General features: G+C 41.8%; 1 protein-coding gene across 1 annotated transcript in view; it reads right to left on the bottom strand.

Annotated features, from left to right (window-relative positions):
* Positions 1 to 15006, bottom strand: part of whrna (whirlin a) — a 263734-nt gene that overhangs the window by 88033 nt on the left and 160695 nt on the right. Inside the window, exon 6 of the mRNA XM_070862779.1 lies at positions 9991 to 10027. Within this exon, the coding sequence (XP_070718880.1) occupies positions 9991 to 10027 (37 nt within the window). The remainder of the gene's footprint in view (positions 1 to 9990; positions 10028 to 15006) is intronic.

Here is a 15006-nt window from a genome sequence, read left to right as displayed (position 1 = left end):
TATTGTGTAGTTATCTAAGTGTCTAGTAATTTGGTCTGCTATCCATCTGCATAATAAATTTGAGAGATATAATTGATTTTTCTCACTAATTGTGAGGATAATGAAAAGTAGGATTATTCATTTGTTATTTATGAATGTTATAGTTTTAATATCTAATTAATTATCTATGATAGAATTATAATAGAATTTAACTAACTTATTTTCATTATGCTGTACAGAAATCCTGGAACTCCCTCCCTAACAGCACTGTGGGAGGAGCTTCACCACACGGACTGCAGCGGCTCACCACCTTCTCACGGGCAATTAGGAATGGGCAATAAATGCTGGCCTCGCCAGCGACGCCCAGATCCTGAGAATGATGAAAAAAAACAGAATCATTGCAGTTTTCAGAAAAGGATTGCAAGACGCTTAAGAAAAGAGATAAAGTTTTATAGCAAATAATTGTAGTAGGCACTCAATAAATATCTGCAGTACCACCAGACCCTGGCTAGACTATCCTGCTAGGCAAGTTGATGCCAGGAATTTATTGGCACATCATAAAGGTACATGTTTCAGTTCTTGGTACGAGATGATTTGTGACATGTACTGAACTGATACATGATGCATTGCTGCCTCTCAGACTCAACTACTCATCTGTGATTTCACCCGTACATTGGCTTGCAAACTGTTGCTGTGCAGCATTGCTACTTTGCTTCCGACAGTGTCACAGCTTTTACCTTTTGAGCATTGTTTAGTATATGTAATATTAAATTTAATTCTCGCCTTGCCTCACCCTATCTTAGTGACATCCTGCTGCCTTACGTGCTCATGTGTACCACCCATCCGTGACACAGGACTACTCGTGTATTCTTGCTTTCTCTGCTCTATCTTTAGTGACCACTCGTTCAGCTATTATGCTTCTACACTCTAGAACTTCCATCCCATTTCCTTACACAGTGCCAGCTCCTTCCCTGGATTCAGAACCCCCTTCTTCTACCATGCCTTGAACACCAAATTTTTCCCACTTGGCGCATATTGTTTTTCCACCGAATGTCCTTTGAAGCATGTTCTTGCATCTGATGGGTGCAGGTTGTTGTTATACAATATTACCAGCCAGGCACAAGGATGCCAATTTTAACCCTGCCCGTCTGGAAACCGGGTGCTCTGTGCGACTTACTTGCTGCCTTCCTGTATGTTGTGACCTTAGCCTGAGCAGGCAAGAGGGACACCCATTGGATGGCAGCAGGTTTCTGTGGTGGAACCAGTTTGGGTATCACACCAACTTTGTTGTTCTGATGGAAATGAAGACAGCGCTAATGTGCAATATCAATCGTCAGCATTGAGGCAACATTTACAGTATAGAAATTTATAACAAACATTGTAATCAATGAGAAAACCTGCCGACTGCGACTCGAGTAAATGGGGTCAGTTCTGGATGCAGCGTGGCACTACCTAGAGCTAAAGGTACACCATGGGATCCGATTAGCAGTAGGGATGGAGCTTTAGAAGAACAAGCTAATCATAAAGTCCAGTTTCTGCTTTTACAAATGAATGCGATAGTTGCCAATGGGCTTTCATTTTTTCAATTCATCCAAAAATGTATAAAGCAAAGGACCTCACAGCTCTGCCCAAGGCCCCAACACTGTTCCTTTTCCAGCCTTTTCATTTCTTTGCCAATTAATTAATGCCCACAGCTAACAACTGTGCCAGAGATGCAACTGTCTACTTCTTTCCAAATGTAACATCTCTAATTAGGCCACACTCTGTGTAGCCTTATACAACACTTTCTTTTATTTGCACAAGTTGATTATCCACTTAAAGGAAGTCTGCCGTGTACAGCTTGAAAAGAGAGACAGAAGAAGAGGGAAGAAGACATTTTGTTTAATATTTGATATTACTTTAAATGTCAAATAGCATAATCAGCTTGCGTTGCATCACTGAAAATGAGAAGATTGTTAATGTTCTTGAAGATTCTAGACCATATACCATCCGCTCCAAGTATCCAGTCATCATCTAATGCTTTGGTCGCAATTTTACAAAGCTCGGCGGGTCCGTGGCGGCCAGCGTCAGTCACGGTTCCCGACCCTGCTGCTGGCTCCATCCCGGCTTCTGGACTGACTTTCCCTTGATTAGGTTTGCTAAGCCCACGCACCACATTTCACGGATAATTAGAGGAAGCGGGTCTGGTGACGTCAATGATGATGCGTCGTCAGCCGGTTTCCTTAAAGGGACCATGGCCAACTTTAATTTGACAATATGCTGTCAGTGTTCTACAGCATTGTGCTGCTGCAAACACTGACTGGCACTGTACAGAGGTGCACGACTCCACCCAGGCTCTCCCATGACTCACTCCATATGCTTATGGAGGGACTCACAGCACAGAGGGAGGTTCTCTTCCTTTCACATTGCACAGGAGGGCACGAGCAGGGATGTGGTCAGGAGGGCCTGGGTGCATTGCCGCAAACCTTTCAATGATCTCAGTGGATTACGAAACATTAGTACAAAGCCACACTCATCCTCATCCTGCTGTGCCTCTCATCACATCCCCATCACTCTGCCTTCCCTACCCTACACATCCTTACTCACACCAACTTACTTTGTACCTCCACCCATTTCTCACTATCTACATTATCAGTTCCCCATCTCACTAGCCACTCCTCACACTCACCCTTATTCTAATGCAATCATACCAACTAACAACACACAAGGGTAGGTACTTGGGTGTTTTATGCAATGTCCATGTAAAGTTTCTGTTGATGTGTTGTCAAACAGTGAAACTTTTATTTTCAACACTTTGCGTTCTTGGACAGATTTGTGTGAACCTTTGGAAGTGGCTTAGTGAGTTACAGTGAATGGTGAGACATAACAGTACCGCCCCACCACCCCCCCGCAAATGGTGAAGACTGTGAAAGGAATGGCTTGGGCTTTGTAGGAATGCTTTGTGATGTTGATGTGGGGTGGTGCCAACCTGGTGCATCATGTGGCAACCAGGGTGTACAGTGTTAAGTGAAGCGAATCTGGCCATGGTGAGGCCACCCCTGGCCTCCCGGGCAGCAGTGTGGTCTGGTGCTGATGCCCTGTATCCTGTGAAGCATCAGGTGATTGCGGAGAAGGTTAGTGTTGTTGTTAGTGCTGCTGGTGTTGGGACTGATTGTGGTGGGATTCTGAGGACCAAGGTGAGAGAGTATAAAAGGACACCAATGATGATGAAATAGATGGCAGGTAAAGTAGAGATGACAGAAGCGATCTGTCAATGGTGAGAGTGGTAATGAGGTCAGACTGGATGGAGACTTGTGTAAAGACTTACAGCATGGTGAATCTGTTAGGGAAATGCAGTGAGGAAGAGTTTGTGACTGAGGGAAGATATCTCTGTAAGGTGGGAGTTTTTACTTCACATTTGAAGCTGTCAACTCAACAGCTGATTCAATGGGCTCAGCTTGATAGACGTGGTCCACAACTAACGTGGACCCCATGGGCGAGCTGTCAAATGCAGAAGGTGAGCTGCAATTACTTCTTAAGTGGCTCTAAACAAGCCACTAATGTCCTGAATTGGCTCTCCTGCTGTGAACCCGCCATTGCGTGTCGGGTCTGTTCAGCGCTGACAGACCCAACAGCGGGGAAAGGCATGTGGCGGTGGGTTCACAGTACGTCCAGAGCCGCTGAGCAAAAACCCACCTGACCCACCACCGATCGCGCCTACTGACCCTCCCCACAAAATTTAGCTCTTTGAATTTTTTCAGAACACATGAACCACTGCCCTGATTCCTGACCCAGAATTGCTGGACTTGGAATCTGCCCTCAGTGAGCCAAGAGCAGCTGAAACACGATGGAAGAGGAAAGAATGAGCGATAAAGTGGAAGAGAAAGCAAACTTTAGCAAAAGTAATCAAGCCGCAATAAAATGAAGATAGATTATGAAAGACAACATAAAGCAGGTAAAGCATGGAGAGATAGCAGAGCAAACTATTGCAGTTTGACATTCTGATTTCCCCAAAGCACAAAGGAACCACTTTCAATCATAAAGGTGGTTAAGTGCTGTATTTTGGTGTTAGATTGAGAACATTTGAGATAGTTTCATTGGTATCTCAATGACTGCGTTCATGTGCCCACAATACATTGATTGAAGGAGCGTGAGAATGCTTATGTATGGTAGGACAGATATGTAGACAGCTCAAAGGCACAGTATTTTATTCACCACCCATGAATTGCCAATAAATGTTTGTATTGGTACTAGCAGGCCAACAAAGAAAAATATGTTGGAGAAGAAATAAATGAACACCTGGGGTCTTCATAACAAGGGACGGCTGGAGAACAAAAAAAGAGTCTGATCCTACTGGAGGTAACAAAACACAATAATTGGTTTTATGTATTTAGTCTTATTTCTGCTAAAGATATCGGCAATATCAAAAGCGCCAGGATAAATGCTTAAACATTTTAAACCTATGCCTCAAACGTGCATGATGTTTTACCCTAATTATATTGCAAAGGACATGGACACATGAACTTACAGGGGTATATTTGTTGGGTCTGGGGAATCTGCCCAGAGAGACCCCCCAAAACATCAGGTGGTGGGTCTTGCACCACGACCGCCCATGCAGCAGAGGGTTTGTGGAGCACCCTGAAGAGAACCATATTATTTGAAAGTATTTCCTCCCCTGGGTTAACCTTTGGGCTTTGAGACCTTCTGGCTGTTGGTCTCCAACATCAGCCAGAAGGTCCCACTGCTGGTAGCCAAGAATGCAATGGAGCCTTGTGCCTATTGCTACCCCTGATTCCAGTGCAAGGAACTGTCGGAGATTGGCCTGGATGGGAGGTCACCCAGGCCATGAGTACTTTGTCGACTCCTTTGCTTATCGATGCAGTGTGCCTCCAATGCACTGTGCCTGACAGACACCCAGTTGGGTCTGGGAAGAAATAAGTCGCCCCAGTGAGAATGAGCTTCAGATTCCGCACCATGTGGCAATATAGAACAATTTTTGTGTTAGAAAGAAAACCTATCAGATGGTATGGGATGGTTATATTTGTATAAAATGGTACCACACTTAGCGACTGCAAATAACATTTTGAAACAGTCTAATTTTAAGGAATATAATTTAAGATTAAATTAGTAATAAAATATATTCAGCCTTTTATAAACATTTCATGTTAAATGTATAACTTGTTATTAAATTATAAGTGTATATTAAACTTACATTTCTTAATCTATGATTTTATGTTTGAGGTGGAGACAAACTTTTATCCTGTATAAGCATTAGTAAGTTTTCAAAGGCAGAATATATGGTGAATTTTTTGAGATGGTGAACCTTGACCCTTAATGCACTATTGTTTGTTGGTGTTGAGCTGCTAGTTTGTGGTTGCAAAATAAATCTCAAGTTAATCTAATTACAGCTGAGTTCCTTGTGACTGTCATCCTATTGCTTGCCGTGTTGCCTTGTTTCCAGAGAATACTTTGAAATAGTTTAAGCTTATTCCATCTGAAGTACTTCAGAGATTGAATCAATTTACGATGTAGGGCCAGGAGTGAAGCACAACCAATGGTGAATTAAGCAACGTATAGAACATTGAATAATATGTTTGTTATTTTATTTAGCAGGATTAAACACCGTACTTTGCAAGGTCACTGGTATCACGATTGCCTTGCAGCATGGTGTCAACTCCATCAGTGTGCATGGTTGAATGTTTACTGAGTCAATGGCTGATGACTTGTTGCTTTTAAATGTTTATTAAAAGCTCTGGTTTCTCTGTGAGGAGGTGGCTCAATTTTTAGAATTCATTTAAGGATAGTGCTGTTGTGTATCAATGTATTCCAAATGAAAAACTCTTTAGATTAAAACCGTTTATCCCCCATTTTCATTTGCTTGACTGGAAGAGAGAAGATGGCTTAAATATTTAAAAGGGATTTAGTACCCTTAATGGATTTATGACATGAGCTAAGCAACTTAGCAGCATAATACCAGTGTTCAAAGGGGCCTGGCACGTGTGTCAAATGCACAATGTTACAGTATGTTTTCTCACAGTACAACATAATTACAGTACTTTCCTCAGTGTGACTGCAGCCAGCAACAACAATCTATGTTGTACAGTGTGTGCTGAAGGTTACTGCCTGTTGCTTATACAATGTGCTGGATGCTTTCTACAATTTACTGTACACAGCAATTTACCATCAACTGTAATGTACCTTATTTTGTACATTGCAATCTATACTATGCTGTATTTTACAATTTACTGTATATAATAATAATAACTTTTATTTATATAGCGTAGTAAAACATCCCAAGGTGCTACGCAACAGCTATACGAGACAAAACAGATAAATTTGATACCGAGCCACAAAAGAAGAAATTAGAGCAGATGACCAAAAGCTTGTTTAAAGAGGTAGATTTTAAGGAACGTCTTAAAGGAGGAAAGAGGGGTAGAGAGACGGAGAGGTTTAGGGAGGGAGTTCCAGAGCTAATTATATAATACATATAAATATATATAATAAATATAATTATATATAAATTTATAATTAATATCATTTATTATCCTCTCCCGTTGCAATTTACTGCGTGGTGTACAGTTGGCTTTATTCCACAACTTTTATTTAAGGGTTTCAGGAAGTTAACCAAACCCTCATGCTAAGCTACAAGTAAAAATATTAGTGCTGATTGTCTAATCCTGACACTGAAGTGATGTAACCAAATCCTTTAATCAGGTGTCAGGTTTGAGCAATGGGATAAATGAATTTCTGCACCACAAACCATTCATTATTACCCGATTAATAGTAGGACTGAGATTTCTCATCAGCCTACATTAATAATAATTAAGCTTATGAAGCACATACAATTATGGGATATACATGAATGAGGATTAAGCACAGTATGTAATGGTATTGAGGACTGTAGATGTAGATTGTATACACTATATGTTCATAGGGATCAGGTATGAACAGGGGTTAAACGTGGTTTTCAAATCTGTAACGGGATGATAAGAAAGCTTAAAGGGACGTAGCCACATGACGGTAAGTGCCCACACATGGGAGCAAACAAAGACTGTCATTACATTTAATGCCTATTTCAGCCTTTCCAAAGAGTGTCCAGGGCAAATGGTAACTTCGAATACCTAGCTCCTTAAGGTGTATGCCGGGTACCCACGGGTAGAGGCCCGGGTATCTCAGGCGGTTTGTGAGTGTCCCTGTTATCAGATGGGCCGACCCAACGAATGACAGAAGGGAATCCCCATTTATGCTTATGAGCATTCCATATGTATATTGGAGGATGCAGCGTGTGGCGGCCTGGCCCGGAAATCGGCGCGGTCCCGGCCTGCAAGACTATCAGCAGGCTGGGGCCATTGGAGGGAGCAATGTGCGGTGGCATACCACTGCAGGGAGCAGCGCGTGCTGCTGCAGAGTGACGCCTATGAAGCCAGGTCGCTGATTGTAGTGCGGGCAGGCACAGCAGGAGGGGCCCAGGAGAGGCGTGAATCTGGGGCCCAGAAGAGCCGAGGGCCCAGGGGCAGCACAGGCCAGCCCACACTGCGATATGTGTGCGCGCTCGGTCTGTGCAGCAGAGCTGGTCTCCAGTTAGTCTTGGGTAACCCTTGCCACTGGACCAAGACCTAGCTCTGTCAAGCCCGTGTGGTGGCTGGTGTGCAACAGCCGCCATGCGTTAAAAAAATCCACGCACAGGCATCTTCCACCCTTCAGGATGTCGTTCGGGATCTGGAATATTAGGTCCTTCGTTGAAACACCTGTGAACTCATCCCTTTTTTGGCGGAAGCAAGTCATGCTCGCTTCGCGGGACCGCCTATGATGATGATGATGCCCTCCTATTGGACTTGCAGTAGTACTTACCCATGTTCACCAACTGACAATCGTTCTGCAACCCTATACAGTTGATTTCCTACATGGAGCCTAAACTGACTGCAGAAAACAGCCTTTAGATCCCAGGAGTAAATCTTCGATCTAAGATCACTTGATGCTTACGAGGAAGCAAGCAGTATGATGAACAGGATTCAAAGGAAAGGACAGGCTTCTGTGAGCTGATGTACACTGGTGATGAGGGGACATTCTGATCACTCAGTTAAAAAGAAACGCTCTCTGTTTTATTATACTCATCCACAAAATAGAGAACATTACTTTAATTTTAATTCCAGCCACACAAAATCAGTTCATAATCTGTCTTGACTACAGCGTATTTATCCAAGATGCGTATGCTGTTACAGACAATTACAAACTCATTAGAAGGAATGATAGTGTGAACTGTGATAAATAATTCAAATTAATTGAAAGCAAGGCCTGGTAAGTGACTGTACACTTCAAAGCCAGTGTAAACTGCACTTGGCATTCTTTCTACAGGATTAGTAGCGGAGGATAGCAAATGGCAAATTAATGTATCTAGGTTGGGGTAGGGTCTGGGGGAGATGTGGTGAGACTAGAGTCATGAGTCTAGAAATAATTCAATAATATAATCAATAACACGAATTTGCTAAAGACTCTGTAATTTGATCTTCAAGGTCATGGGAAAGCTTTTCATGATTCTTGGAAAATGTCTGTGTTACATGTATTCCCATCAGAACTATTTCATTTTAACGTCAGGCGGGTGAATTTAAATAAATCACCTAACGCTAGGTGAAAGGCTTTCCCGAGGCCACAAAATGATTTAGCTTTCATTGGGGAAAACAAGGGGAGGGGATTAGTGGGCGGGGATTGCAGAATATGATTCCCAAAACACTGGTAAACATTCCACGATCCCACCAAGTAAGAATGGAATTTGATTTATTCAGTCACCTTAAATTAATCGTCAAATTATAAACAGGTAGACTGTGAAATGCAATCTCCAAAACACTAGAATTTGACTTCTTCAGACATTATAAAAGTAGTGGCCCTGATCATTTCCCTCACTGGGCAATAATGTCACATTTGTTCACAAAGCTTAGATTTTTCTGTGGAGAGCAGTTAGGTGAAAGATCACCGATCTCTAGTGTCCATGTGCTTAACTGCATTCGTACAACTGGGATACGAAACCCAAAGAGCCATTCGCCTAACACCAACTGTGACTCCCGTTTTGGAAAAATTCCAGAAAGAACACCCACAAAATGTAGTGCGTTTTAAATTAAACATATTTCCATATTATAAAAGCAAAATACTGCGGATGATGGAATGCGAAATAAAACCAGAGAATGCTGGAAATCTCAGCGGGTCAGACAGCATCCGTGGAGAGAGAAACAGAGTTAACGTTTCTGGTCGACGACCCTTTGTCACAACTGCCAAACATGCTCTTTTCGAACACTCTCCAGTTCTGAAGCAGGGTCATTGACCTGAAAGGTTAACTTTGTTTTTCTCTCCACAGATGCTGCCTGACCTGCATTCGCTGTTTAGATTTCCATATTAATTAGCTAGTCTTTTTATTCAAAGTTTTGTGAAACTCTTGGTTTTGACAACCAAACTAGTAAGGGGGAAAAGGGTACTCTGTGTTAGAACACATTAAAATTACTATTTACAAAATTATATTATATTAAGAAACAGTGTATAATTCTGACAAAGGGTCATCGACCTGAAACGTTAACTCTGTTTCTCTCTCCACAGATGCTGCCTGACTGGCTGGGTATTTCCAGCATTTTCTGTTTTTATTTGTAATTCACTTGGTTTGCTTCAGAAGATTTCGTTTTAGTTACAGGACCACAGAAAGTCCCTCACCAGCTGAATAATGGAAAGAACGATTGTATCAAATCTGATAATTTATGAATATAATGTGCATAAAGCATATGCTACAGAGGGTAGTGAAATGTGACATTTATTCATTTATTCTCATAAGGCAAATGCACTTGATAACTCCCAAGTGACAAATTCCTGAATTTCACAAGATGTAAATCATATAAATCATATTTCCTCCATTAACAAAATTACCTTTTTATAAATGATGTAAAACATTTAACTCCAACAATATACCGATATTTATGATTATTGGATAATTGTATTACGAATGGAAATGATTAAGTAACTCTACACAGAAAAAGTGACATCAAGTCCTACCTTAGCAACAGCCTGCCCAAAATCTTCTCCAGCAATCCTGGAAGACAAATACAACGTTACATCTTATAAACTACTCCGTACAGTAAATAACCCTTCCACTTACTAAGATCAACGCACAGTGGAATAACTTTCTTCTGTCACAGCATGCAACAAAGTTCCAATAGTATAACAATGTCCTACTGCAAGTCAAGGAGCCTCAGTGGCTCAGTGCTCAGTGCACATCGCAGTCAGTTTAAAGAATGAATTATATTTGATCATAATGTGCGAGAATAAATCTCCAACATCTATGTTTCTTACTTCAGCAAGCTGCTGGAGAACTTTTGTTTTGCACTTTTTGCATTTTTGACAAGAATTTAGACTTTTGTTTTTAAAAATGAATGGCAGTCAGCAACAAATCAAAGGCATCTCCAACTATAGTCCACCTGGCCTGGTAATTCTACAGAAGGTCTAAGCCCGTTTCCACACTGCGAGCGATTTCTTTTGAGGCCGTGTGTCAGTTTCTAATAAAATAATATCAATCCCAAACAACAAGTCTACAATAGAGCAAAGCAGGACATATAATTAACAAATAGGTATCTTCCAGATGTCCACAGACAGGCAGTGACACCCTTAGTGGCTGTTACGTCACATCCTGGCTCTTGTTGCACAGTTTGTACCAGATTTGTTCATTAGCATTACATCATAAAGCAGGAAACTGGACATAGATGAGGGCACTTCTGCACTCGTGGAACCAAAACACCAGTCAAGTCATTGCCTTCAGGCAAGGAGAGAGTGGGGAAAAAAATACATATAAAAAACAAAAGAATTCTTCACAAAACAAAAATATATATTTGAAATTCTTAACCGGGAGTATTAAATGGTGAATTTTGCTCTTTAACATACATTTCCTTATGTATGTTTTATAAATCAAATATAAATATAGAACAATACAGTGCCATGGTTATTATACTAATATGTACAACCTTTATGGTTTACTCAGATGTACCTTCTACATAAATACAACCATAACAAGTTTCTTAGATATAGATCAAAAGAAGTCCAACAATATTTTCTAAATAGAAACCAATATAAGTGGTTTCAGATAAGAATATAATAAAAGGTTCAGAACAAAATAGCAATTTAGTAAAAGTATCAAGTCTGGGCCTTGTACATTGATCTCAACCCCATCTACCCATCATCTCACCAGACCCTTCACTCAAATTGATGTCCAGAAACATAGATAATGTTTTTTAACCCATTTATACAATTTGATTCAGTGTTCTTTTTAATTAATTGTCATGGGTGTCGCTAACCAATAATTATTGTCCATCCCGAGTTGACCTTGAAAAGGTGGTGGTAGGCCTTCTCTTTGAACCACTGCAGTCTGTGTGATGAAGGTGCTCACAATGCTGTTCGGGAGGGAGTTCCAGGATTTTGACCTGGCAAAGGAATGTTGATTCATGTTTTGGGAATTAATTGAATCACTTACTGCACAGTAGCCACAGCATTCATGTGGACGGTCCAGTTGAGCTGTGGTCGATGGCAGCCCCGAGGATGTTGATGGTAATGCCACTGAATATCAAGGGGAAGTAATTAGCCTCTGTGTTGGAGATGGTCATTGCCCTGGTAACATTCCATAACTTTACTACCCTTGTGTAGAGTTGTGCTTGAATTGTTTTCTTACACGTAAATTTTTAGTTCTGCCCCCTTGTACTTGAGCTTTGACCATACAGTTTAAATAAGTTGAGTCAATCCCCTTTATAATCCTGCAGCCATCAGTTGCATCATCCCCAAACCCTTTTCAAAAAGGACAAGATCGATTTCCTTAACCTTTACTCACAAGTTACATTCTTAATACCTGAAATGATCTTCATTGCTTGCTCTATAACTGCTCAATAATATTGTTCGCATGATGAGGTGACGAGAACTGAACACAACACTCTCAACATGGGGTCTGACCAACACCGTCTGCAGCAACAATATAACCTTAATTTATTAGTTTGCCATCTTCTGCTCTTGTAATCTAGAAACTAATTTGTCTTTTTACTCTGGGTTCATTGATTTATCAATAACAACCGTGTGATCTCTTTCCTGATCAGCACACTATAGGACTGTGCATTCAAAAAAATGTATAAACCTAAACATGCAAGGGCAACTCTAACTAACTGCAGATGTTGTAGCAAATTATGGCCCATTGTAGTGTTGGAATAGCTTTCGTGTTATTAGTAGAGAAAGACTGGGACACAAGGAATTAAATACAGAGCACTGGAAAATAACTATGCACTGCTTTAACCAAACCAACAATGTTAAGCAGCATTTTCAAAATATAGTGGGACTATGGAAGGAAGACAGCATATTACCTGTCAATATTTCTCTGCTGGTACTTGACAACAGCTGATAACACTTGTGCAGAGCAGCTAATTATTGAGCCAGAACTTGCTGTCAAAGTAACAGAAAGGCAAAAGATTTTTGAATTGAAGGGTGCAGGGGCAGTCTAACTGATGGCAGATGGCATTAGATACCTTGCCTCAGCAAATCCGAGCCCATTACCTCCAATCCGTCAGTTGCTAAAACATATTATTCATTTCAGTTTTAGCTCTAGCTTTGATCCCTTGTTTGGTCACTGGAGATATTTTGGTGGATTCTATGTAAGAGGTATGTGTGAAATAAATGCAGTTGTGACTCCTATGATCACAGGACTGTAGAATAAAGATCTGGGGCCGGAAATTTCCCCTCCCGATAAGGCCTCTGGCCGCCTGAAAGTGGCACGGAATGGCCGCTGACTCGCAACGGACTGACTGGCATTTTGTAAATTTTCCTTCATTGGAGGTGGAGTGGTGGAGGAGAACGCTCCGCCCACTTTCCCGTGTGCACACACCGACCCCTTACCGACTGGCAGTGACCCCTTCCCAAAACTGCCCCGTGGGGAATATCCCATTTGTGGTATTGGCCCGCGGGGAATACCCCTTTTGTGGAATTGCCCCGCAGAAGCAGCGCCGCCGGTTGGTGCCCCCGACAGCTTTTTCTGTCAGAGCACTCCTTGTTGGTCGGCAGCGGACCGCCCTTAAAGGGAAGGTGGCACTGCCGGCAATGCCATGTTTTTTTTTTTATTGTCGGCCGACTGCCAGGTCGGCCTGACAATTATACCCCCCGGGTTCGGCTAGACCACCAACAGGCAGCCTGGCACCCAGTCTTGGGTGCCAGGCTGCTGGCCCAGCTGAAACCCTCCCCGGAGCCCCAGTGGGTCTGTTAAAAACATGCAGAGCTCGCAGCGCCCCTCCCCTTTAACTGGAGGGGAGAGACGTTGTGACGGGTGAGCGCGATGCAGCACGTCTGCGTCGCATTGACATCATTAGCGTGGTGCTGAGGAGCGATCGGGGCGACTGACCCGCTGCAAGGGCACCTCCGCCCCATAGCAACAACTACATCCGCCCACAGCAATAAACAAACGTCCAAGCACCGAATATCGACGGCATCCTCAAATTTAGAAAAACGGAAGATGCGCCTCGTTTCGAGTGGGGGTGAATTTCTACCCCCTAATTTCCACATTCTGAGGTTACATAGCAAGACGTTTAACCACAAGTTGGACTCCCTATTTTCCAGGCCAGAAAAAACCCAAACAATTGATATGTTAAATTAAGTTCATAAAATTAGTATAAATAAAATATTTTGTGTAGGTCTCTTCCCTGCTCCCCTATTCTATTCCGACTGATCACGTGATGTTATTAAAAGTGATGTTAAACCTTTTCATTTGACATCAACAGAGGACAATTCTTCAACTGAAGTAGAGACTGTGGGAAGATCAGGACAAGATGGAAAATCTAAGCATAGCAGGCTTAGAGTAGTGGACATAAAACAACTGAGCATGTTAGGGATTGTATAACGGTCAATTCGAGAAGTGACCGAGCAAGGTTGGGATGGAATAGTGAATAGTTTGCAAAGTGACTGAGCAGGATGGTATAATAGACAACAAGCAAGGTGACCTAGCAAGGTGACCTAGCATGATATAATGGCCAGTCAATGAAGTGACTGAGCAGGATCTGAGTAGTGCAATGCACAGTTAGCAAATTGATGGACGGTTAGCAAAGTAACTGTGAGATAGGGAAGGTGTAGTGGACAGTTAGTGATCTGTATATGCAGGGTGACAGTGCATTACATAGTTATCTGTCTGGTTAAACAACATGGCACTAGAAGTAATCCATTATACATGCTATTCTTGCAGCTAAGAATCTTAAGAAGCATTATCAGCTTTTTTGAAACTGAAGAGAAAAGAGACCCAGTATGTTCATACTTTCTTGATGGGTATAACCTTGTATTTCCAGTATCATCCTTGTAAATCATCTTTGCACCCTCTTCAGTGATTCCAGATCCTTTTTATTATACGACGACCAGAATGGTACACAGTAGTCTAACCAAGGTTCCAAACAAGTTTAGGATAACTTCTCTACTTTTCAATTCTATCCCTCGAAAAATAAACCCTCGTGCCAGGTTTGCTTTTTTATTTCCTTAATACCCTGCATCGCTACTTTTAGTGATTTCTGTAGTTGTATTCCCAGATCCCTTAGCTCCTCCACCCCATTTAGATTCTTATTTTCCAAGTAATCTGTGAGCTCCTTATTTTTCTTACCAAAATATAATACCGCACCACTTATCTGTGTTGAACTTCATTTGCCAATTATATGTCCATTCTGCAAGTTTATTAATGTCCTCCTGTAAGTTATTGCAGTCCTCCTCAGTATCGACTAGCGCCCCCCTCCCCCATCCCACCCCGCCAATTTGGTGAAGTCTGCAAATTTAGAAATTGTGTTTTTGATTTCAAAGTCTGAGTGAAACATAGCAGGAATGGGGTACTGAAGTTGAATGTTCAGCCATGAACTCATTGAATGGCGGTGCAGGCTAGAAGGGCCGAATGGCCTACTCCTGCACCTATTTTCTATGTTTCTATGTTTCTATACAATGGTCAGCAGGTAAAAAGATTAGACTATGTCATGATGTTATTACGGAAGGTTGTGCTTACTGTAGTAAAATCCATCCATG

This window comes from Pristiophorus japonicus, chromosome 20 (genome assembly GCF_044704955.1).
Source record: "Pristiophorus japonicus isolate sPriJap1 chromosome 20, sPriJap1.hap1, whole genome shotgun sequence".
Classification (NCBI taxonomy): Eukaryota; Metazoa; Chordata; class Chondrichthyes; family Pristiophoridae; genus Pristiophorus; species Pristiophorus japonicus.
The sequence above is the reverse complement of the archived record's forward strand: the minus strand, read 5'-3'. Positions and strand labels throughout refer to the sequence as shown.